This window comes from Schistocerca nitens, chromosome 7, assembly GCF_023898315.1.
Source record: "Schistocerca nitens isolate TAMUIC-IGC-003100 chromosome 7, iqSchNite1.1, whole genome shotgun sequence".
Taxonomy (NCBI): domain Eukaryota; kingdom Metazoa; phylum Arthropoda; class Insecta; order Orthoptera; family Acrididae; genus Schistocerca; species Schistocerca nitens.
The window spans coordinates 358,398,418-358,423,935 of NC_064620.1; the positions used below are offsets into that span (position 1 = coordinate 358,398,418).

At 43.9% G+C, this 25,518-nt stretch overlaps 1 protein-coding gene across 1 annotated transcript in view; it reads left to right on the plus strand.

The window, feature by feature from the left end:
- The first annotated feature begins 1,073 nt into the window (after window positions 1-1,073).
- The window catches only part of LOC126194690 (xanthine dehydrogenase), a 262,170-nt gene continuing 237,725 nt past the window's right edge, over window positions 1,074-25,518 (plus strand). The window contains exon 1 of the mRNA XM_049932909.1: window positions 1,074-1,179. Within this exon, the coding sequence (XP_049788866.1) occupies window positions 1,132-1,179 (48 nt within the window). The 5' untranslated portion in view covers window positions 1,074-1,131. The remainder of the gene's footprint in view (window positions 1,180-25,518) is intronic.

Below are 25,518 nucleotides of genomic sequence, written 5' to 3' on the forward strand. Positions count from 1 at the left end.
CATTTTTTTTAATTTAATGATTCACCTAAGGATATTCAATCATTGGCAGTGGAGCAATTTAGAACTTAAATTTTGTGTAAATTAAAAGAGTAGCCTTTGTATAGTACTGAAGAATACTTCTCTGTTGATTGAACAGTGTCTACCTGAACTGCAAGTCAGCGCTATAACAGCATCGACTCTGCTGCTTTATTACTCTATGTTCTAGTATTGATTTTATAGTTATATTACCATTGTGAAGTATTGTAATCTAGTTCTTAACCTTAGTATGTAATGAGTAAACTTGACGCCTTCTACCAGCCACTATTGGCGAACGACATACACCTGGTACTAAATTGGTTAATAAACGAATTAACGGGGTGAAATGTGAGATTGAGCACTTCACGAAACATAAAGATGTAGAAGCGCTTGACTACAGAATGAAAGTTATAATTGGAGTCGGTAGTGTCGACAAATAATCGGGAGCAACAATATGTGGGAATATGAAGTAGAATCATCGCTTTCACTACGTGTAATTCAGCAAATGACAGGCACAGGCTCATGTTAAGATAATGAGAAAGTAGGTTCTGTCTACGAAAGAGAGTGTGTCATAACACGGTTTTGCGGCCCTTCCCTAACATTCCATATTTATATGGGATCCATATCAGATGGGACCACAAGAAAACATTGGCCCTTCGTGAATAAACGAACTGTCCTGAACAAATAGCTTGCTGGCCTTTCTTAGGCAAAAGCTCTAGGCGCAAATGGCACAGTTTCATAGCCATCGTTTTGGTCCTTTGGGAAAGAGTGACGAATGATGTGATGTTCAAAATTTGGCATAGCTGACGCTCTCCAGCTGCTACGAAGATATAAGCTGTCGTTTATAATATTTTCTTTCGTCCGCCTCAGCAGAACTGCTCAAACTAAACTACGGATGTTCCTACGTCTCGTAACGCTCGCTTCCGATAAATGGTTAGTTGCAGCACCAGCAGATGGCGTTCGGTTTGTCCTGGCGTAGACCAATCGCAACTGACACTGACAGTACGTGGCGCGCTCTGTCGACACTCTGCGTAACTATGGTTCAGTAGCGGCAACTAAAGCACGGAAGGCATTACATTCTACCGACACTTACGCCCCTGGCGTGTTGCAGAGAAGATGGATAACGAGACGTCAACGCTTGTGTTCTTCGTCAACGGCAGAAAGGTAGGCAGCTCTATTGTTGTCATCACAACGTGTGAGTGTGTCGTTCTAACACTATATACACAAAGAAGTGATACCAAGGTCAAAAAATATTAGTACAGATTCTTCTGAACAGTCTGTGCGAGATTCAGATGTGCGCTGCTCCACTGTGTTCTGCGTTCGCCTACAACAGACAAGAGTTTTCTTCTTGCAGAATCTGAATTTCGCTCGGTAATTACGTAACAGCAGAAGAGCGATCTAATATTAATGACACTGCTGTGATATATCTACACTGTCGTCTACAGCTGCGTTAGCGCTTGCGCTGTTTTATTATTATTTCGTGACAATCGTAGATCTGCGACAGCATGACACTATCGAAAATAACTGAACATATAAGCGCGACACACGTTTAGCTATACATGTTGACGGTTTTGTCGAATTTGAAATTAAGCGGAGTATACAGTTCAAGTTTTCTCATACCTTACGTAGTGTGTGATTACTACTAAGTTTGGAGTAATAAGGAAACCTGAAAGATTGCTTCATACAGTCATATTATGCGCATATTTCCCGAAATTTCTAGTAGTTTGCTTGATAGTAAGCGTCGAAGCTACAGGAGAATAAACGAGAAATAAAAGCGTAAAGAATAGTACCGCGTTCATTAAGTTATATGGCGTCATGAAGTGAAAGGAAGCAAACTTGTACTCATGTTTGGTGGAACTAAAAAAGATGTGGATTCTCTCTATCCAACTGTGGACAACTTCACTAATTATAAGAGAGCCCCAAATACAGCGCAAGACCACCTGTAGATTGTAGGTTCTCCTTTAGTATCTCGATAACAGAATGCTGCAGAATGTATCGAGTGCCTCTGTCGGTACAACACGATTCAAGCTGGTAGTATATGGCATACTTCCATTTCTTTCAGGCACCAGCATGGGGCAAAATACCTGCTTCTTTTCACGCAATTAAATACACCAACGTGCGAATAACACTTGCTGTGTTGCTTGAAATAAATAGGTGTACCTTGAACAGCAGTCTCTTAGAAACTCAAAAACTCACGTACAAAATAAATGATTCTTTGGTTCATGCAGAGACCCGTTGATTTGCTGCAGAAGTGGAACTCGTCATTCGTTGAACTGCGTGCATCCAAATAATAAGAATCAGTATTTTCTGCGAGCAGCTTCTGCTTGAAACAAACTCAGATGTCTGATTTCCATTTGCACTGAAAACGACTAAATTATTACTTCTGTAGTTTATCCAGAAGAAATTGCGAGAAACATCCGGTATGTTCCAGTAACTGCTCCAGTACTTCCACATAGCCCGTCACAAAATCAAAGTGACATTGTCGGGAATATTCTGTTACTTCCGAATGGTTCCTAAACGTACTCGTTCGATCGGGACAACAATTCTTCACTTTAATTTGTGAGAATAATCTAAAAATGGAGAGCTAATTTATTGATGTGATTTCTGAGTGTTACTAGCTGTATCTGATGGTAATTTATATCCGAGTGTCCAGCCAAGTTGATGGTTCCACTTTTGTTGTTGTTGTTGTTGTTGTTGTGGTGGTCTTCAGTCTAGAGACTTGTTTGATGCAGCTTTCCATGCTACTCTATCCTGTGCAAGCTTCTTCATTTCCCAGTACCTACTGCAACCTATATCCGTCTGAATCTGCTTAGTGTATTCATCTCTTTGGTCTCCCTCTACGATTTTTACTCTCCACGCTGCCCTCCAATACTAAATTGGTGATCCCTTGATGCCTCAGAACTTGTCCTACCAACCGATCCCTTCTTCTAGTCAATTTGTGCCACAAATTTCTCTTCTCCCTAATTCTATTCAATACCTCCTCATTAGTTATGTGATCTACCCATCTAATCTTCAGCATTCTTCTGTAGCACCACTTCTGTAGTTCCACTTTTATGCGCAACATTTCGATGCGATATCCACTCCCATCAAAATATTGTGAAAAAAATGTTACTGCCACCTTTGTTGGGCAAATGGAACAATATCTTTTACTGTATTGACATCTCACTGTGCGACTGCACCTTTCATTTTTGATATTCCAAGCCGTCTACATAATACCTTTATTATGTGCAATATGTGGTAGTCAGACTAGTTACGACCAATGTCATTTAACCAAAGATAGATGATGCATTCTGGTTCGCCAGAAACGGTAACAGATTCCAAACTGTCAGAAATTTACATTTAAAGAGAAATTTCCAAGAATGACAGAGACGTAAAACTTAGAAAAATTCAAAAAATTTTAGCGATTAATATATCCTGCGATTAAGTTGATGTTTTTCTTTCGTATGTATTTGCGAGATTTTATTTGACTTTGAAAGAAAAGAGTTTATGTTTAACGTTTCGTTGATGCAGTCAGTGAGGTGGTTGGTTACACAGTCCCATATTTTGTACATGCTTGGCAAATGTCGGACATGCAATGGGCACCAATTATTTGCAATACAGCTGCTACTGACAACCAAGAAATCACCTGAACGCTTTTATAACTTTTTTTTTTTCTTTTTTGGAGGTGGGGGGGGGGGGGTTCATACAGCCTGCTAATCGTGCAGATGCCGTATGTTCTTAGTAAGCAAAATGTGAAGATCTGATATTATATACAGGTTGAAGAAAAATTCGATCTCTCAGACTTCGCAGCGCTATTCCTCGCAAACTGTCAATAGGAAAATGTCTCTCACAAAATTTCGTCCTGGGCACTTTTCGAGGGTAAATGAACGTTAAAGACTGGGAATCTGGAACATCTGTAATCACATGTACGATAACTACCTCTGTTAGCACATCATGTAGTGTTGTGCAGTTGGTCCAATGTATAGCGTTTTGGGTTTGCAAGCAGAAGATGGAGGGTTAGATACAGGGCGAAGGCATATTTGTTTTTATTTGCTAAACGTAGACTGCATGGTACCGTTTCTGGCGACTTAATCGTCATAGAGAGAGTAGAGTGGCTCTTCTACAAAACGTTTGCAGTTACGTGCTACTAACACAGTAGCACAATCGTTTTCATTGATCAGCGTTTAAAGAAGTCTTTTGCACGTCGTGGGCGCAAATTGTTTCGCACCACTGCATCTACTAGATTTCAAAACTGTTTTGTGTGTGCCCTCCCCCAACGGTCCCATCGAAAATATTTACAGAGAGCATTGTTAGCCCTACTTGTGACGTACGGCCCTAGCGAAACGTAATGGCAAGAACGTGGCAAGAATAATGGTTAGTATTAATCGATGGGACCATTGGGGAAGGGTACACACAAAACAAGTTCGGAATTTAGTAGATGCAGTGGTGCGAAACAATTCGCGTCTACGACGTACAAACGGTTTCTTTAAAAGCTGACCAATGAAAACGATAGTATTTCCATTTCTGTGTTCGTAGTATGTAGCTGCAAATGTTTTGTGGAAGACCCACTGCATTCACTGTATGGTGATTAAGATGCCTGATACCGTACCACGCAGACGACTTTTAGCAAATAATAATAATGATAAAAAAAATAAGCCGCAACTCATAATCGAACCCCCGACCTCCTGCATGCTGATCCATAACGCTATCCTTTGCACCAGCTACACTACACTACTGCTGTATCTTGACATAGGTAGTTAATGTACACGTTATTACGGTGTTGCCAATCCCTTCCGTCCATTCACTGCCCGAAGTGTACGCAGGACGAAATTTTATGACAGACATTTTTGTATTGGGAATTGCGCTGCGAAGTCCGAGTTCGCAAATTTTGCCTCACCATATAATGGAACACTTTTTTATCTCGTCCAGTTTCAGCTGAAAAACTGCGGAATTTGTTGTGGTACGTGGTGGAATACTCCCCCTTCTGGTTGTGGCATTATACGTAGCCTTCAAAATGGTGTGTGTAATGGAGCTGCGTTCCAAGCAGAGAGCTGTCGTTGAATTTCTTTTGGCGAAAAACCAGATCATTGCAGATATACGTAGGCTCTTGCAAAACGTCTACGGAGACCTGACTGTTAACAAAAGCAAAGTGTGTCGTTGGACGAGGCATGTGTCACAATCGTAACAAGGTCCCGCAAACCTGTCCTATCGCCCGCGTGCCGGAGCTGTGACCACTGCAATGCTGGAACGTTGCACGGATCACAATCAGACACCTCGCTGCTCAACTGGACACCTCTGTTGGTAGTGCTGACACACTCGTCCACCAGTTGGGTTCCTCGCAGACTAACAGAAAACCGTAGGAGCAACGAACGGCCATCTGTGCGAATTGCCTAAAGCCGTCGGCACACGGACCGTGCTGTCGAACGTTAACATTGAGCGTGCCAAGTTCAAAGTGCTGCTGAACGCTCAGGAGCGATGCGACTTGTGCATACGGTAAGTGGGCCACAACGTGGTAAACGCAATCGCAACGCACTCCAGCGGCAGTTGAGGGATGTTTCTAGTTCGTAAATCACATTGATTACTCAACGGGCGAGTGTAAAAATCCCATGTTAGCTCTATTAAAACGCTCATTTCCTCCTTCGTCCACGAAAAGGAAAGTACCGTGTCCAATCAATAAGGACGCAGGCTTATAAAAGTTCCATTACAAACAGTGCGCTACAACTTTGGAATGCTTCTCCGCATAAGATGAACATTATTTCAACATTCCCACATTTTAGTAAAATCACAAGGTCAGTCTTACTTGATAACTGTTCCTACACAGTAGCAGAATCTTTGCAACATGTGAATTACGAAGCGTAAAAGAAAAAGGAGCAAAATATATTTATACAAGTAGCGCAAGCTGTCCTGTAGATTAAGCCAATCGAATAAAGTCACCTTCAAAAAAAAAAAAGGAACTTATATTTACATAGCATCAAATATTGTAGTATATACTTATATTAAACTAATAATAAAGTGTCAGAACTTAATAAAAACGTGAATCTTAAGAAAAAAATGGGGTGTCAGGCAGCGAACTACCGCCGTCAATAAAATTCTTGTTGGGGAGGGGAGAGTGACCCTACTCATTACGCTAAACCAACTACACATCTAGTGTCTCTAATCACATTATGTTACCCCATGCTGAAAACCTTAATCGTAGCCATCTTACTAATTGAAATTTAATTATAACAAATTGTACCAAGAACAATGCGTTTTGGGTGGATCTTCAGTGTGTTGCTGCCTTCAAATAGCCTACTCTCATAATACACAAGTTACAACAATTCTTTTGCCACGAATATGATGTTTCTCATTATTTTATTGGAACGAATAACGCAGTTAACAACGGGTTTTCCAGTGATTCTTAATTTGCCGGTTCTCAGAAACGGCATATATACATATAGGCTTGAAATGAATGCCAATATGGCGCCTCACAACTCTGTACTGAAGGGAGATGGCGTGCGTGTGACGTAGGTGGCGTTGTGCCATCTCATTGGTCAACTCTCAGACGCACGCTCACAATATCTGACATGCCAGATATTGCTCTGCACGTTCGGAAAGACCCCCGAACGTGCTATTCCACGGTATGACGTCAGAAACTCGGCACGCTCAACGTTCGGATGCACGGTCCGGCCTTACAGTTACGAGGCTGATCTTGACAATTTTTGGTCGAACATCGTCACAGGCTATGATACATGGGTTCATCACTTCGAAACGGAAACAAAACGTCAATCCATGGTGTGGCGCCATACCACCCCTCCTCCAAAGAAAAGGTTCAAAGTCGCACCCTCAGCCGATAATGTCATGGCGACTTTCTTGTGATACTCAGAAGGGGTTTTTCTTTTTAAAGGAACCTTCCCCGCGCCCAAAGGGAGAGGTGGGGGCAAAGTGGGCAGGTGTCACAACCCGAAGCTTGGCCACCATGTCTCGTTCCCATCCACCAGGAACCTTCCTCATGGTGCGACGATCAACTGTACCCTCAGCAAGTTAAAGAAACGACTTCAGAGTGTTCGTCGCCACAAAAAATGCAAACGAATTTCTCTTTCCCCGCGACAATGCAAGGCCTCACCCAAGTGTGCGCACCTGAGAGGAGCTCACGAAACTTCATTGGACTGTGTTACTCCCCATCCACCCTACATCCCAGATCACCTTCCGATTTCTCTGTTTGGCGCAATGAAGGATGTACTCTGCGGGAAGCAGTACGTGGATGACGGAGAAGTTATTGATGCAGCAAGACAATGGTCCCGACGTCGAGCAATAGAGTGGTACCATGCGATCATATAGGCTCCCCCAGTAAGGTGGCGTATGGCCGTCACATTGAACGGAGATTATACTTTTGAATACATTGTGTGAATGAACAGTGACCAATGTTGTTACAAATATTTACTATCAAAAACAGTCCTTTTTTTTCCTTCTTAGTATTGATCTGTAACAATTATTCTGTATCGAGTAATCTATGTAAATGGAAGTCTCTTATTACACCAGTAAATCGTATCTGTACAGCATGTACTACACATGTCAGTTAACGATTATTGCAGCCTTCTCATTGAAAAGCGCCCTGATAGAGCGTCTATCGTTTCAATAAAGACATGTTGCTGCTCAATAGTACATCGTCTGACGTGGCAGTCTTTGCCATTCCACTTTCGCAACAACTTCGTTAGAAAGAAGCCTGCTGCCACATCTTTGGAATGGCGTCCTTCCTCACCATCGCAACCACTAGTTTGCCTATCGACTTTACAACTTCAGTGGAAAGAAGCCTGCTGCCACATCTTTGGAACGGCGTCCAACTTCACCATGGAAACCAGTGGTTTCAAATGGTTCACTAACAGGCCTTGAGAGGGCAACCCATGTACTGTCAAAACGAAGTTCATTTATCCTACATGTTTAAATATTTTTAACGCTTCTTACTTAACAATAGCTGTTGAACAAGCTAAGTTTTATGTGTGTTTATTTCCTTTTTTGTCAATGTTCTTTCAACTAAGAAATTTTACGTTGTTATTCGACTTATAACCCATTGGTTAGCAATAACATCATTCTGTCAGAAGTGGGCGGAGCCTCCAGTATATATAGTAAGCCGGCGGTTGTGGCCAAGTGGTTCTAGGCGCTTCAGTCCGGGACCGCGCGACTGCTACGGTCGCAGGTTCGAATCCTGCCTCGGGCATGGATGTGTGTGATGTCCTTAGATTAGTTAGGTTTAAGTAGTGCTAAGTTCTAGGGGACTGATGACCTCAGAAGTTAAGTCCCATAGTGCTCAGAGCCATATATAATAAGACGTGCACTGGTTTCTCCAGTATTGATTTACCACCAGAAGGTGGTTCTTACTCATTGGTAATTCATCGTTTTATAGCTTTGTAGCCCTCTAATTAAAGCTTTGTATATGACTTGTAGGTCTGAAGATGATCACAGTAGCGGTCGAAACCGGTCACTGGAATAAATAAATTGTGATCAAGACTGTTTTTGATAGTAAATAGGAGATTATACTGAAAAATAGGGTTTTGTAGCCAATAGTATGGTGGAATCCTGAATAAAACCAATCTACTTTCATAAAAAAATGTATTGCATTATTTATTGGAAATAGGTTCATTCTTTTTTTTTTTTTTTTTTTTAAGACAAATTCTAAAGTTTTTTCTTATCGGATGCACACAATCACAAAGCTATTAGAAGACAATTACATTTTCCACCTGTGCTGTATTACCGTCATAGTCTTTTATTTCACACGTTCGGTTGATTTCAGCGATATGTGAAGAGCCCCGTCCTCCAGCGTGTGTATATACACTCCTGGAAATTGAAATAAGAACACCGTGAATTCATTGTCCCAGGAAGGGGAAACTTTATTGACACATTCCTGGGGTCAGATACATCACATGATCACACTGACAGAACCACAGGCACATAGACACAGGCAACAGAGCATGCACAATGTCGGCACTAGTACAGTGTATATCCACCTTTCGCAGCAATGCAGGCTGCTGTTCTCCCATGGAGACGATCGTAGATATGCTGGATGTAGTCCTGTGGAACGGCTTGCCATGCCATTTCCACCTGGCGCCTCAGTTGGACCAGCGTTCGTGCTGGACGTACAGACCGCGTGAGACGACGCTTCATCCAGTCCCAAACATGCTCAATGGGGGACAGATCCGGAGATCTTGCTGGCCAGGGTAGTTGACTTACACCTTCTAGAGCACGTTGGGTGGCACGGGATACATGCGGACGTGCATTGTCCTGTTGGAACAGCAAGTTCCCTTGCCGGTCTAGGAATGGTAGAACGATGGGTTCGATGACGGTTTGGATGTACCGTGCACTATTCAGTGTCCCCTCGACGATCACCAGTGGTGTACGACCGGTGTAGGAGATCGCTCCCCACACCATGATGCCGGGTGTTGGCCCTGTGTGCCTCGGTCGTATGCAGTCCTGATTGTGGCGCTCACCTGCACGGCGCCAAACACGCATACGACCATCATTGGCACCAAGGCAGAAGCGACTCTCATCGCTGAAGACGACACGTCTCCATTCGTCCCTCCATTCACGCCTGTCGCGACACCACTGGAGGCGGGCTGCACGATGTTGGGGCGTGAGCGGAAGACGGCCTAACGGTGTGCGGGACCGTAGCCCAGCTTCATGGAGACGGTTGCGAATGGTCCTCGCCGATACCCCAGGAGCAACAGTGACCCTAATTTGCTGGGAAGTGGCGGTGCGGTCCCCTACGGCACTGCGTAGGATCCTACGGTCTTGGCGTGCATCCGTGCGTCGCTGCGGTCCGGTCCCAGGTCGACGGGCACGTGCACCTTCCGCCGACCACTGGCGAAAACATCGATGTACTGTGGAGACCTCACGCCCCACGTGTTGAGCAATTCGGCGGTACGTCCACCCGGCCTCCCGCATGCCCACTATACGCCCTCGCTCAAAGTCCGTCAACTGCACATACGGTTCACGTCCACGCTGTCGCGGCATGCTACCAGTGTTAAAGACTGCGATGGAGCTCCGTATGCCACGGCAAACTGGCTGACACTGACGGCGGCGGTGCACAAATGCTGCGCAGCTAGCGCCATTCGACGGCCAACACCGCGGTTTCTGGTGTGTCCGCTGTGCCGTGCGTGTGATCATTGCTTGTACAGCCCTCTCGCAGTGTCCGGAGCAAGTATGGTGGGTCTGACACACCGGTGTCAATATGTTCTTTTTTCCATTTCCAGGAGTGTAGTATGGACGTCAGTCACTCAAATATATAACTGCTTGTGTAACAGACTCTAACTAGAACAACGTTCCATACCCGTCAACGATATGAATGTATATACTCTAGAGTCTCGCTTATCCGGCTTTCTTGAGCAGATGGGTGCCAGATTAGCGTAAGTGCCGTATTATTGAGAGTGCCTAAAATTTAAACTCGTAGGAACAATGCTTTATTAAATTCAAAGATACATTCTCCTTATAGAAAAGTTAGTCCTTGAGTGGGTAGTATCATTCACTTGAAATATGTCCCAGATTTTTAGCTGTTGCAATGATATACGGGCCGGCCGCGGTGGTCGTGCGGTTCTAGCGCTGCAGTCCGGAACCGCGGGACTGCTACGGTCGCAGGTTCGAATCCTGCCTCGGGCATGGATGTGTGTGATGTCCTTAGGTTAGTTAGGTTTAAGTAGTTCTAAGTTCTAGGGGACTGATGACCTAAGACGTTAAGTCCCATAGTGCTCAGAGCCATTTGAACCATTTGAAATGATATACGGGACCGTGGCATGCTTTATCACGCAACTGTTTTACAAGGATGACATTGGTACTGCTTGTGCATGGTTGTTGCATAATGTTCCCTAGGAAGGATTCCGCAGCTTCCGCACTAGCAGTGGGTACGACAAGCTACTATAAATGAACTTAGGTAGCCAGACAATGAACATTATTAAGTCAGTGAACAAATGTAACAGTAGTTTCTACGTGTGAAACTTAGTTCAGGCTTAGTCTGTCACTGTACACTGCATTTCTCCTCCTATGTCCTCATGTTCATCGCTTCCATAATTAATTTTCTTCGCGCTTTTGGCTATTTATTCCTCTGTTACAGTTTCATCTATCTCACCGTTTTCCTCATTCAGCCACTTAGCAACATCTTCTTCATCAATTTCTCCTCTCCCCAGAAGCTTGTGGAACATGTCAATGTTCAGAGCGTCAGCTACTGATGAGTCCGAATTCACTGGCTCATCGCTGACTCTCAGTACTGCCTTAAACTCTGCATCCACGGATGGTTCACTTTTCTCCAGTTGTTCGTTATGGTAGCATTCTCTAGCTTATCCCTTGCTTCTGCTGTTTGAAAAACAACATCATGTAAGTTAATTGCCCTCCACACCCCAACACAGGCTCGGTAGACTCGTTTTCAAATTCCTTCAGCAAGGAGACAAGAATTGCAGGTCGCTAATGACGTTTAATCGATTTCAAAATTCCTTCGTCCATGAACTGGATCTTGACTGTCACACCGGAAACAGAAAGAGTACTTGTATACCATCGGACTTTAGAGAAACTTCGGAAGGATGACTAGGAGCGTTCTCGGTTACAAGGATAGCTTTCAACGGCTTTTTCTTCTCACACTTTGTACAAATGTTGTGTGGAACCATCGAAAGAAAACGTCTCTGTCCATTCATGGTTTCTTCTGAGCACAATATTCCACTGACAGTGTATTTCTGCCGCTGTGTTGAAAGAAATGTGAATGTTTTTTGTGTCGAAAGAAATGTGGATGTTGTTGGGATTTCCCAATCCCCACAAATTTTAGTTTATGACTCCCACTTATAACACACCATTAACGTTACGCGCTTCTTTTGTTGTTTGTATCCTCGAGCTCCCTTCTCGTTCTTCGCAGCTAATGTTTTTGCAGGAAGCATCTCGTAAGAGAGGCCAGCTTCTTAAGCATTGTTCAATGCATTAGCGGTTAAATCTTGTTCCTCATTTATCTTCTGTATCATATTTACAAACTCTTCTGCGTCTTTTTCTGTAGCTGAGCGATTATCCCTTGTTACTGTCAGCTGCTGCATACCATTTCGTTTTTCTTTTTCAGATTACATCAAACCCTCACTTGCTGCAAACAGGTCACTGCCGCCAAGCTGTTTGTTGAAGGCAACTAGTTTTTCCGTTATTATAGAGCCACTGACTATAGAATTCCTTTACTGCGTTATTGTATGAACCTAATATAAACATCTAAGTCTAGTTCTTCATTCTCAAAAAATGGTTCAAATGGCTCTGAGCACTATGGGACTCAACTGCTGAGGTTATTAGTCCCCTAGAACTTAGAACTAGTTAAACCTAACTAACCTAAGGACATCACAAACATCCATGCCCGAGGCAGGATTCGAACCTGCTACCGTAGCGGTCTTGCGGTTCCAGACTGCAGCGTCGTTAACCGCACGGCCACTTCGGCCGGCTCTTCATTCTCACTCTTTCGCAAAACCCTCTATTTTCCTAACTGACTCTTCATTTGGGTCGCATACTGTCGAATAACGTCTTTCTTTTTGATGTCATAAACAGATGCTCGACGAACATTTGTACTCAGTAGTAATGGATTTCTGCGAAAACTCTCGGTTCAACTTATCTGAAATTTCGAGTTTCTGCTTGAGCTCTACCATAATGTGTTTCCTTTTAGAAGCTATGATACTGAACTGTAAAGCAAACCACAATTTCAAATACAGGGTGGGGGCAAATAAAAGCGCCCAGGACGCGAGTGGATACAATTGGACGTGAATGAATGGATATAAGCTCACCCCACGACGCGAACACCACGTATACGCCCACCACGTGATTCACAACAGTTCAGAGCGCAGTGCGGGCTGTGTCAGTGTGAGTGGAGCAGTGCAAGGGGATGATGGTACTCGCAGATGTTAGTTGTGGAAAGTAACGTGACAACAAAGTCATGAAACGGTGTGGTCAGTTGTTTCCTAAGAAGTTTAATAGTGTGAGCCAGAAAAAAAAAAAAAGGCATTCCGAAACGCACCTGCACACCAGAAAATGTGGCTGCAGTTTACCAGAAAATGCTTCAGTCCTACCAAATCAATCTGACGCCTGTCGCAAGAGACCGGCAAATCAGGTCGATCATGCTGACGAATACTCCACCTGAGCCTGCATATGCATCACTACCAAGTGTCTGTTGTTCATGCACTAAAGCCAGCAAATGCTCCCCAGGGCCTCCAGTTTTGTGACTGGCTATTCACTGAGATAATAATGAATGGCGTGGACGTAGATCTGTTCTTTATGTCCGATGAAGCCTAGTTTCACCTCAGTGGTTATGTCAACTCACAGAATCACAGGTTCTTCGCAGCGAAGAATCCACATAACTTCCACGAAACACCACTGCATGATCAGGAGGTTGGACTTTGGTGTGCAGTGCCTTCACACCGCGTTACTGGTCCCATCTTCTTTCATTATATGCTGACTTCGGCTCGTCACATTGCCAACATTTTGAAACCGTTTGTGGCAGCATTAACGGAGGACGAAAAGACCTACAGTGACTTCCAATAGGATGGAGCAATTGCCCAAACAGACAGCCGAACCTTGGAGCGCATTTACAGAATCGTCGCGCCTGCCTAAGCGCTAGCAGAGGTCAGTCTGGTCGCGGACGTAACTGGCCACCCAGGTCACCTCATCTGACAGAGTGTGAGTACTTTGTGTGGGGAGCCCTCAAGTTTAAGGTGCGTAGCTACAGCCCTCATAGTCTTCAAGAACTGCAGCAGAATATTTCGGATGAGACTGCAACAGTTCCAGCGGTCCAGATTCGACCCCCTTCACAAGTTTGCTGACCAGGGCCAAAAGTCTCTGTTTTCCGGACCACTTTTATTTGCCCCACCCTGCGTGTATAGCATGGTTTAACATTGTAATTAATTAATAACATTGCTGCGGAACATAATTCATTGTCGTGCGAGTCATTTCTGCTTGAACGACAAGAGGCTGGATGTGGGCCAGATTACTGAGAGGACAGGCTACTCATGGCCGTATTAGCGAGGGTTTAATGCACAAAAAACTCACATTGAACATAACGTTGACGCGTATGGAAAATTGGTCACCTTCGGGTGTGTATACGAGTATTTAAATAACAATCATATACTGTATACTACTCATACAGGGTGACTGTGAAACTGCAAGCATGTGAGGAAGCACTTGGAAATGGTTCATTGCCGTAGTGAGATGATCGTATGAAATAAATGTCTGTGGCCGTAATAGTGCCAAGATGGAGAGTGGAATTGTATTTCAGCGAATTCTTATCGTTAGTGTTCTAGCAAACGTCCGGCAGAACCGAATCCTATAACTTGTTCTGCAAACACCTCTGCTTGTAGAGCATCGAGATCCAAAACTATCGATTATACCGGACACATTATCTGGGGTACCTGGTTCGAATGTCACAACAGGGAAAACAAGGCTTCCTATAAATTACAGAACGCGTCTTTGTACGAATTTTCATTGCAAGACGAAGAGTGGGAAGCGTCCGAAAGGTGTGTCAAATTGGACCAGCGAGAGATCTAATTTTTTATTCCTTGAAAGTAATCCGGATAGGCAATAGAAACTTAATTAGTGATTTGAGGTAAAATTGAAAATGTAGATAAAGTGTCAAAAGTTCATCACTTCAAGGCCTAGTCATACTGAGATAAAAATTTGTATTCATGTGATACATAAACGTCAAAATGGTTTCCTTCTAATCAAAAACGAAATTCAGGATATATCGAGAACAGAGGACGCTAGGAAAGCAAATGAGGTGACAGTAAGATCATGTTTTCTGAACAAAACATGAAAATAAATTAAAAATTGACGGTAAAGTGTTTTGTAAAATGATGTATCTGAAAGTAAGAAATAAAACAGATTAGAGAAACATTTGACCCGCCTTTGAATGATGCTCGAAGTCGAATACTGCAAATGAGGTACGTTTTAATTGTAGACAAATCATTTCACAAAACTAGTAACTTTACGGTATGAAGTCCCATCGACGACTAAGTATTCTAAAAAGAAGCACAAGCTCGATTACCGGGATGATGGGAAAGAAATTCGCCCGAGTCCGCGTTCACCTTAACCGGTTTTGGGATACCATGGGAAATCTAAGTCTATGTTGTCGGAATGAGGTATGAACCCTGCTCCTTCCTAAAGTGGTAGCCACAGCCCCAATTCTCCTGGTACACGACTGCTTATCCGAGTTCGACCAGTTTGGTGCATTTGATTTCAGCGTTGACGGAGAAAGACACAGATAACTGAAGAAGATATCGATCTAGATTGCTGCCTTCGCAAAAATACTTTTTCTTCCTGCCGCAACTCACAAACAACATTACACTTCATATTTTCAGCTGCCTCCTTATCTGGCTGAGTTCATTTACTCCACAGCGTTAACAGATAAAGCAGCCAAGTTGTTATTAATTCGATTCCTGCAATGTAGGTGAAACTATTGCTCAAGCTGACAGCCTACTGTTTACGAGGGTGGTCTAATAAGTCTGATAAATTTCCAGGAAAGAATGGAACTTTTATGTTGCGCCTTCATGGTTGGTAAGCTTCGTTATTCCAATGATCGTGGAAAGAATTCCAAAATGTACAGCGCACAGTTCATTGCTGACAACCGTCTTAATTGGTCATAGTGTCGATTGCTATTTAAAATGGAGAAAACCGTGTGCAGTGTTGTTTTTAAACATTTTCATTTGAAGTGTTGGACTGCTGAACAAATCAAAACAGAATTGGACGAAGTTAACGCCTGCTCTGCACCATCATTGAAGACCGTTCACTTTTGGATTAATGAATTTAAACGTGGTGGGAGAAGCACCGAAAACGAAGCGCGCTCCGGTCGTGTAGTGAAGGTCCCCATGAAAAAAACCACTGACAGAGTTCATGATATGGTAATGACAGACTGCCGAATAAAAACTGCTGAGATTGTAGGCCTCTCAGCTGAGCGAGTGCATAATATCCTGCACGGGGAGTTGGCTGTGAAGAAGTCGTATGCGAAGTGGGTGCCGCGATTGCTCACAGTCGACCACAAGCGCATCCAGCATAACACTTCAGACAATGTCTAAGTTAAATCGCAAACCGCAAAATTTTTTACGCCGATTTGTGACTGTTGATGATCCATGATCCATCATTACACACCAGAGTCAAAACAATGGGCAAAGGCTGCTGAAAGTGCACCGAAGAAGGCAAAGATAATTTTTTCAGCTGGTAGGGTGATGGCCACTGATTTTTGAGATTTCTAAGGAATAATCATCATAGATTACTTGGAAAAAGGCAGAACCATATATGGACCCTATTATGCTTCGTTGTTGGATCGTCTGGAACCTGCGTTGGCTGGAAAAAGACCAAGGTTGGCACGCAAAAAAATGCTCTTTCTCCAGGATAATGCATCATCTCACACATCAGCGATAACTATGGCGAAAGTGCATGAACTGGACTTTCAATTGTTCACCAGACTTAGCCCCAAGCTTCTTCCTATTCCCTGGCTTGAAACTTTGGCTTTCTGGGAAGAAATGTTGATCAAGTGAGGAAGTGATAGTGGCAGTCAACGACTGTTCCGTAGAGTTTGACAGAATCTGTTTTTTCCGATGGGATGAAAAACCAGGAGGATCCTTGGGGCAAGTGTACATCGCTGAAAGGAGACTGTCGAGAAATAAGGTGAATTGTTTACAAAACAAACATTTTCTCGCTTTTTTACTAGACCTGTCAAGCCATCCTCGTATGTACTAGCAATACATTCTGTTTTGCAAACGACGCAACTTCGATCGACTTTTGTAACACTTTATAGCTTACGAACTGCTGTAGTTTTGTGACCGTGTGCCTAACTATGAATAAGGAGAAAGGTATTAGTGATTATGAACATGTATTGCTCGATGACTATTACTAAAGAACTATAGCTTACACAGAAACAAAACTTTTCCATTTATACTGACAAATACTGTCGTTTTAATGCCTGTTTACCTATGCGAGTCTGCTTTGAGTATGAATGTTAGATGCGATACGACTAATTCTTTTAGTGTAACTGGTGCAAATTTTGCTAGCGCCATCCTTGTTGTAGATGCTTTAATACTGAAAAAATATATGTCATGGCATGGCCTTTAACATAGTGACTGAATGGCATATACAAAAAACCTACGCTGCTTGTGGAAATCACAGTCTTTCGAGCATACGATATTTTGTCGCACATATACACTACTGGCCATTAAAATTGCTACACCACGAAGATGACGTGCCACAGACGCGCAATTTAACCGACAGGAAGAAGATGCTGTGATATGCAAATTATTAGCTTTTCAGAGCATTCACACAAGGTTGGCGCCGGTGGCGATACCTACAGCGTGCTGACATGAGGAAAGTTTCCAACCGATTTCTCATACACAAACAGCAGTTCACCGGCGTTGCCTGGTGAAACGTTGTTGTGATGCCTCGTGTAAGGAGGAGAAATGCGTACCATCACGGTTCCGACTTTGATAAAGGTCGGATTGTAGCCTATCGCGATTGCGGTTTATCGTATCGCGACACTGTTGCTCGCGTTGGCCGAGATCCAAAGACTGTTAGCAGAATATGGAATCGGTGGGTTCAGGAGGGTAATACGGAACGCCGTGCTGGATCCCAACGGCCTCGTATCACTAGCAGTCGAGATCACAGGCATCTTATCCGCATGGCTGTAACGGATTGTGCAGCCACGTCTCGATCCCTGAGTCAACAAATGGGGACGTTTGCAAGACAACAACCATCTGCACGAACAGTTCGATCACGTTTGCAGCAGCATGAACTATCAGCTCGGAGACCACGACTGTGGTTACCCTTGACGCTGCATCACAGACAGGAGCGCCTGCGATGGTGTACTCAACGACGAACCTGGGTGCACGAATGGCAAAACGTAATTTTTTCGGATGAATCCAGGTTCTGTGTACAGCATCATGATGGTCGCATCCGTGTTTGGCGACATCGCGGTGAACGCACATTGGACGCGTGTATTCGTCATCGCCATACTGGCGTATCACCCGGCGTGATGGTATGGGGTGCCATTGGTTACACGTTTCGGTCACCTCTTGTTCGCAATGACGGCACTTTGAACAGTGGACGTTACATTTCAGATGTGTTACGGCCCGTGGCTCTTCCCTTTATTTGATCCCTGCGAAACCCTACATTTCAGCAGGATAATGCACGACCGCATGTTGCAGGTTCTGTATGGGCCTTTCTGGATACAGAAAATGTTCGACTGCTGACCTGGCCAGCACATTCTCCAGATCTCTCACCAACTGAAAACGTCTGGTCAATGGTGGCCGAGCAACTGGCTCGTCACAATACGCCAGCCACTACTCGTGATGAACTGTGGTATCGTGTTGAAGCTGAATGGGCAGCTGTACCTGTACACGCCATCCAAGCTCTGTTTGACTCAATGTCCAGGCGTATCAAGGCTGTTATTACGGCCAGAGGTGGTTGTTCTGAGTACTGATTTCTCAGGATCTATGCAACCAAACTGCGTGAAAATGTAATCACATGTCAGTTGTAGTATAATATATTTGTCCAATGAATGCCCGTTTAGCATTTGCATTTATTCGTAGTGTAGCAATTTTAATGGCCAGTAGTGTATGATAGACGCTAAGAATGTTTGCCCGATGGAGAACTTGATACGTTAGTTTGGACGACGAGGGTTCATCAGGGAGAAGGGTAACTTACGAATTATCCTAAGGAAGAGTGTTACGATCGCTCATTTTCATAGAGGACATAAAGGACCTACCGCAACTTTTTGGAAAGAGAGATTTTTTTACCGAAACGCAAGTATCTATTGGAAAGTTTAATCATTCAGTGACTAAGGGCAAAGGACTGCTAGTTGTAATAAATAGCAGCTTAACTTAAATGCCGATAAATAGAAGTGGCAATGCGCAATAGGTGTGTAACACTTCTTGCCTCTTTAGGGTGCAACGATCAACAACAGTATTTGGTATTCCAGGTTCCCAAGAGGTTAGATGAACGATATCGATTTATTGGAAAAACAAGTACATTTGCAAAGGAGAGAAGACTCTTGTAGGAGATTCATCTACATCTACTCAGCAAGCCACCGTACGGTGCGTGGTGGAGAGTACCCGTACCATTACTAATCATTTCCTTTCTTGTTCCACTCGCAAAGAAGACAAGCATTTGTGCCTGCGCCATCTCTGTACTCTGACGTCAGATCTACCACAGCTCACCGCCTATCCTGCTCAGAGAACGGACAGTCCTCCGATCCCTGTGCTTTGATAAGGTGTGGACGTCCAACTTCTTGACGCCTATCGTGGTTTCAACATTCAACCGCTTTCCGTCGATGCTCACGACGGGAGCGCGCCAACAGCTTCAGTGTCTCCGAGATGCTCGCTCCCAGGCACTGACGAGAACAATACGGCTTTTGCCAAAGTCGCTGAGGTTGGCTGATTTTTCGCAATTGCGCCACTTAATATCGCTAGAATGATTCCCCCTTCGTCTCTTGCCACGTCACGTGCCCTTGGCGCCACCAGGCGGCCTACAACCTCGCAGTAGGCAGTGGTTATAGTGTTTTGGCTCATCAGCGTATATGTGGCATAGCGGATAACGTCCAAAGCCACATGAAGCTGTTCGCGGAAGATTCTGTTGTTCGTAGAGAAGTCGCAAGCTCTAGTAAATTGCAGCGAGACGCAAGAAAGTCTGCAGAGGATCAGAGCTTGGTGGATGATCTGGCAGCTGACCCTCACTGTAAGTAAACGCAACGTTTTGCGCATATATAGGCAGAAAAAGCCGTTATTGTTTGATTGCACGATTTCCGAACAATCACTGGAAACAGACGCAACCATTAAATACGAGGGTTGTCCAGAAAGTAAGTTCCGATCGGTCGCGAAATGGACACCACAGTGAAAACCCGATGAAGCTTTGCACAGAGTGTTGGGTAGTGTCTCTAGTATGACCGTTGATCGCATCAAGACACTCTTTTCAGTTGTGAGCGCACTGTGAGCGAGTAAAGGTGCCTAGAACAACGATGTCTCCCGCCAAGTAGGAGGGCCTGCTGAGAGGCTTCGCCTTAATGAATGCAGCCCACCTTACACAAATGCCACGCACTTCCTTCTTCATGGCAATTCTAAGCCGCACTCTGCAGGGGTAGTGAAGACGCTCCTGCAGCCTTTTCGATGGGATGTGTTCGATCACCCACAACACAGCCCTAATTGGCTTGTCCTGAGTATAATCTTTGTTCACATGAAACGCTGGACACGAAGACAACACTTGGGTGCAATCTACGCACTATAGACCAGCGTAAAGAATTATCGGAAAGCACAGGCAGCTGCCTTCTATGACGATGGTGTTGGAAATGTGGTATAACGCTCCGACAAATGTCTAAGTCGGAGCGGGGACTATGTAGAGAAGCATTGGAAAGTGTAGCTAACTCTTACAAATAAAATGTTTCTGATTTTCACTGTGGTTTCCATTTAACGACCGATCGGAACTTACTTTCTGGACAATCATCGTATCTGCGAGCATACATACGGCGCTACTGAAACTGGGACGATCACATAAAAACAATCATAATCAAGGCACAAGCCACTCTGAGATACGTTGAAAAATGTAATTCACTCACAGAAGAGGTAGCTTGGAAACTCGTCTTGCGTCCGATGCTTGAGCGTTGTTCGGCAGACTGGGACCTTTAGCAGAGAGGATTGATAGTGGTGCTACAAGAGCGGCGTTGTGTATCAAGATATAGTTTACTGTTAAAATAACGAGAATGTTCGTTCATGTAAAAGTCGTCGAGGATATTGCTTTTTCCTACGTACATCTCGCGAAAAGTCTATGAAGGTATAATTAGAGACATTCGCGCCATACGGAAGCTTACTTACAATCGTTCTTCTCGCGCACCTTTCAAGACTGAAACAAGAAAAGGGGAAAATTGGTAGTTGTGTACAAAGTAACCTCTGCCACACGCTATAAGGTGGCTAGCAGAGTATAGACGGAGATGTGAAGGAACTGCAGCTGCATAGATTCAACCCCCACTCCTGATGTAGTGAAACATGAAACCAAAGAACAGAAATGGTGTATGTACCAAAACCCTAGTCCGCTATAGCTGCAGCTGACGATGGACTTCGATGACGTAACAGCATTACCTAATGGGAAGACGGTAACCCGCTGAAAACCAGTTTGTTTCACTTCAGTATCATGGCAGTATCTACATCTTCGTCTGTTTTATTTTCTTGTATGAACTAAATTATTCTGCTGTCTTGTCCGTTTTTGCTATTATTCTGAAATTTTCGCTCCTGGCGCAGTTCACTTTTCCAGTGCGTAAGTACTGGAACAAGACTACCAGCGTTCGATGAGAACGTGTGGAAACGCTTTCATGTGGTGACGAAACGTGCCAGGAATTGCAGTCCGAAAAGTGAGATACCTTATTTCCGGACAAATGATTTCCATTTGTCATTTGAACCGCGCGCTTGTTAGGGGAGAAATACGTTTCAGAAAACGAAATGGTGCTACGTTTGCACGTGAAGAAGGCTTACCTTTAGTCACCGTTGTCCACATTACTTAAATGAGTACAAATGTAATCACTATAGAGTTCCTATCGGTTTTCTAATAAGCTGACGCGGGAATGGCGAAGAAATTATATTACACGATTTCTCCTAGCTGTTAAATATGTTTTATGCAATACGTTCCCCTCACACGCATGGCACGATAGAATTGAATTGCACAACAACGAGAAATAAATAATAGTGTGAATTTGCAACATTAGATGTTTTAATCTACAACTTATAAACGTTTATAATGTTTTTGCCTTAAGAAACGCGAGAAGATACATTAAACGACAACTTTATCTTTGGCGATCGTTAATTTAGCCTACAGGGAGAGAGAAGTAGCTACAAGTTAATTTTGAGAGTTTCTCATATAAAACTGAAGATCTTCGAAATCTGTATTAAGCAGGATCTAGTTTCCTGTGTCAGTCGTTAAATAAAATAAACGGTATTAGACAACAGCACAGGAAGTATCGTTTGTTACGATACCTGGGATCTTTGTTGGATTCACTGAATGAGCATGCGGTCGTTTCTCTCCCTTTATATGCTTCTCCCTTCAAGTATTCCTTGTGTCATTGGCGTTCACCTCTTCAACCTTGTTTACAGGTGTCCTATCGAATTTAGATCAGATGAGTGTAAGTGGTAATTTATGTTGTTTTATATCAACCATTAATTGTCAATTTCAGCCTTTTTCGGGTCAGTGTCATACTGGGTCATGTTAATTGTTGGCATGCGCAAGTTTACACGACACTGATGTAGCAGATTTGTTTAATCATAAAATCATCAATAAAGTAAATATTCCAGGTGTGACGTCACACACCTATCCAGTTCATTGCCGACCGCCTTAATGATCCACTGTGACAAGGTGTACCACACTTCATTGTTTTTATTAGCCATTCTCCATACCAGCCTTCCCGAAACCTTCGTTTGGTTTCATCACATTATTTTGTGTTGTCGGAAAATACTGCCTTGTTGCTGCAGTATTTGCGCACTATTTCTCTTCCTCACATAGCGTCTTTTATGGGTAATTAGTCCCTCGTATGTCGGTACAGCACTTTGTGAATACCAGAGGGATAGCTGATGTTTCGCAGACCAAAGTCAGGTAAAGAGCGTTCACCTTAGGGTTTTCCTCAGCATCTAGAAAAAATGAACATCTTTTTCTCTCGTGTGACTCCTGGCGTTCCTCTTTCAATTCCTCATGGGTTCTCCATCATTTAGACATGACATTTAATTGTGCTGAGCTGTATAATGCGTCTTGCTCATAGAGCCCCCAATTTTCCTTAAAAATAAATGCTGATGTGGCAAACTGATAATTCTTTAGATGACGCTATTGAGGTTTTTTTTTACTTCTCGCCACCTTTGCCCATTATCATCGTTCTAAAGCAGCAGATGTATAATTTGATTATTGAGGAAACAGGTTTTCCGAAGTACTTACACAATGAAGAGCCAAAGAAATTGGTAAACCTGCATAATAATATGCAGGGCCCCGCGAGTACGCAGAAGTGCCGCAAAACGACGTTGAATGGACTTGACTAAAGTTTGAGATAGTGCTGGAGGGAACTGACGCCATGAATCCTGCAGGGCTGTCTATAAATCCGTAAGAGTATGAGGGGGTGGAGATTTCTGAACAGCACGTTGCAAGGCATCCCAGATATGCTCAATAATGTTCATGTCTGAGAAGTTTGTTGGGCAGCGGAAGTGTTTAAACTCAGAAGTGTGTTCCTGGAGCCACTCTGTAGCAATTCTTGTGTGTGGTGTCGCATTGTCCTGCTGGAATTGCCCAAGTCCGTTGCAATGCACAATGGACATGAATGGATGCAAGTGATAAGACAGAATGCTCAAGTTCGTGTCACCTGTCAGAAGACGTATCAAGGGACACATATCACTGAAACTACACATGCCCGTCACCATTACAGAGCATCCACCAGCTTTAACAGTTCCCTGCAGACACGCAGGGTCCATGGATTCACGAGGTTATCTCCATACCCGTACACGTCCATCCGCTCGATACAATTTGAAACGAGATTTGTCCGACCAGGCAACATGTTTCCAGTCATCAAGAGTCCACTGTCAGTATTGATGGACCCAGGCGAGGCGTAAAGCTTTGTGTCGTGCAGTCATCAACGGTACACGAGTTGGCCTTCGGCTCCGAAAACCCATACCGATGATGTTTCGTTGAATGGTTCGCACGCTGACACTTGCTGATGGTCCAGCATTGAAATCTTCAACAAGTTGCAGAAGGGTTGCATTTCTGTCACGGTGAACGATTCTCTCCGGTCGTCGTTGGTACTGTTCTTGCAGGATCTTTTTCCGGCCGCAGCGATGTCGGAAATTGCTGCTTTACTTGATACCTGATATTCACGGTACACTCGTGAAATGGTCGTACGGAACAATCCCCACTTCAGCGCTTCCTCGGCGGTGGCATGTCCCATCGCTCGTGCGCTGACTATAGCACCTCGTTCAAATTCACTCAAATCTTGATAACCTGCCATTGTAGTAGCAGTAACCGATCCAACAACTGCGCCAGACGCTTGTTGTCTCACATAGCCGTTGCCGACCACAGCACCATATTCTGCCTGTTCAAATATCCGTATTTGAAAACGCATGTCTATACCAGTTTCTTTGGCGCTTCTGTGTATAAGGATGAAAGTGGTGGCTCATTTTCCGCTTGTCGGACCAATTAATAACCAAAATGTTTCTCATTCTTTTATATTTAAAAGAATGAGAAATATTTTGGTTATTAGTTGGTCCGACAAGCGGAAAATGAGCCGCCACTTTCATCCTTATACACAGAAGCGCCAAAGAGCATTTCTCAAAAGTAATTTGGCAAAGAAGAAGAACTGTTATATAATTCAAATGGGAAGTAATGAAACAGGCACTCACAACGTACAAAGATGTGCGTGGGTGTCATTTATACGTTCTGTATGTGTCGGATTAGAAATTACTCTACTGAATTTTGTTAAAATTGGGACTCGGTCTGTCTGCAACTGTACCTTGGCCGGTGTGCAGCGATATGTGTTACATAAACAAGCTTTCGCCTTGAACCAGGTTGTTCGCTGCTGTGCCGCGCGTTTGGGAGGCTGGGCAAGTCTGCTTCTGTAGCGGATCATTTTTTTTTTTTTTATTTCGTTGAGAAACTCGTTTGGCAAGTATCTACCTCTGTCAACAACTTTTTTTCTTGTTTTAAGCTCTCCTACCTGACTACTCTGACTAACGACCTGGATTTGACTATCGGCACCTGTACCACGTCTCTTCTGTATTGTGCGTTGTCATTAACTCAAAAATGGTTCAAATGGCTCTGAGCACTATGGGACTCAACTGCTGTGGTCATAAGTCCCCTAGAACTTAGAACTACTTAAACCTAACTAACCTAAGGACAGCACACAACACCCAGCCATCACGAGGCAGAGAAAATCCCTGACCCCGCCGGGAATCGAACCCGGGAACCCGGGCGTGGGAAGCGAGAACGCTACCGCACGACCACGAGATGCGGGCTGTCATTAACTTCTTCCACTACAAGGTACCCGCAAACTGTTGGATCATGCGTATTTTGCTTGTAGATTATGCAATAATTTTGTGTTACCGAGAAACAACGACTGTATTTGCTAACACCCGTAAAAGGAACTACACTACTGGCCATTAAAATTGCTACACCACGAAGATGATGTGCTACAGACGCGAAATTTAACCGACTGGAAGAAGATGCTGTGTTATGCAAATGATTAGCTTTTCAGAGCATTCACACAAGGTTGGCGCCGGTGGCAACACATACAACGTGCTGACACGAGGAAAGTTTCCAACCGATTTCTCATACACAAACAGCAATTGACCGGCGTTGCCTCGCGAAACGTTGTTGTGATGCCTCGTGTAAGGAGGAGAAATGCGTACCATCACGTTTCCGACTTTGATAAAGGTCGGATTGTAGCCTCACGCGATTGCGGTTTATCGTATCGCGACATTGCTGCTCGCGTTGGTCGAGATCCAATGACTGTTAGCAGAATATGGTTCTAGGCGCTACAGTCTGGAACCACGCGACCACTACGGT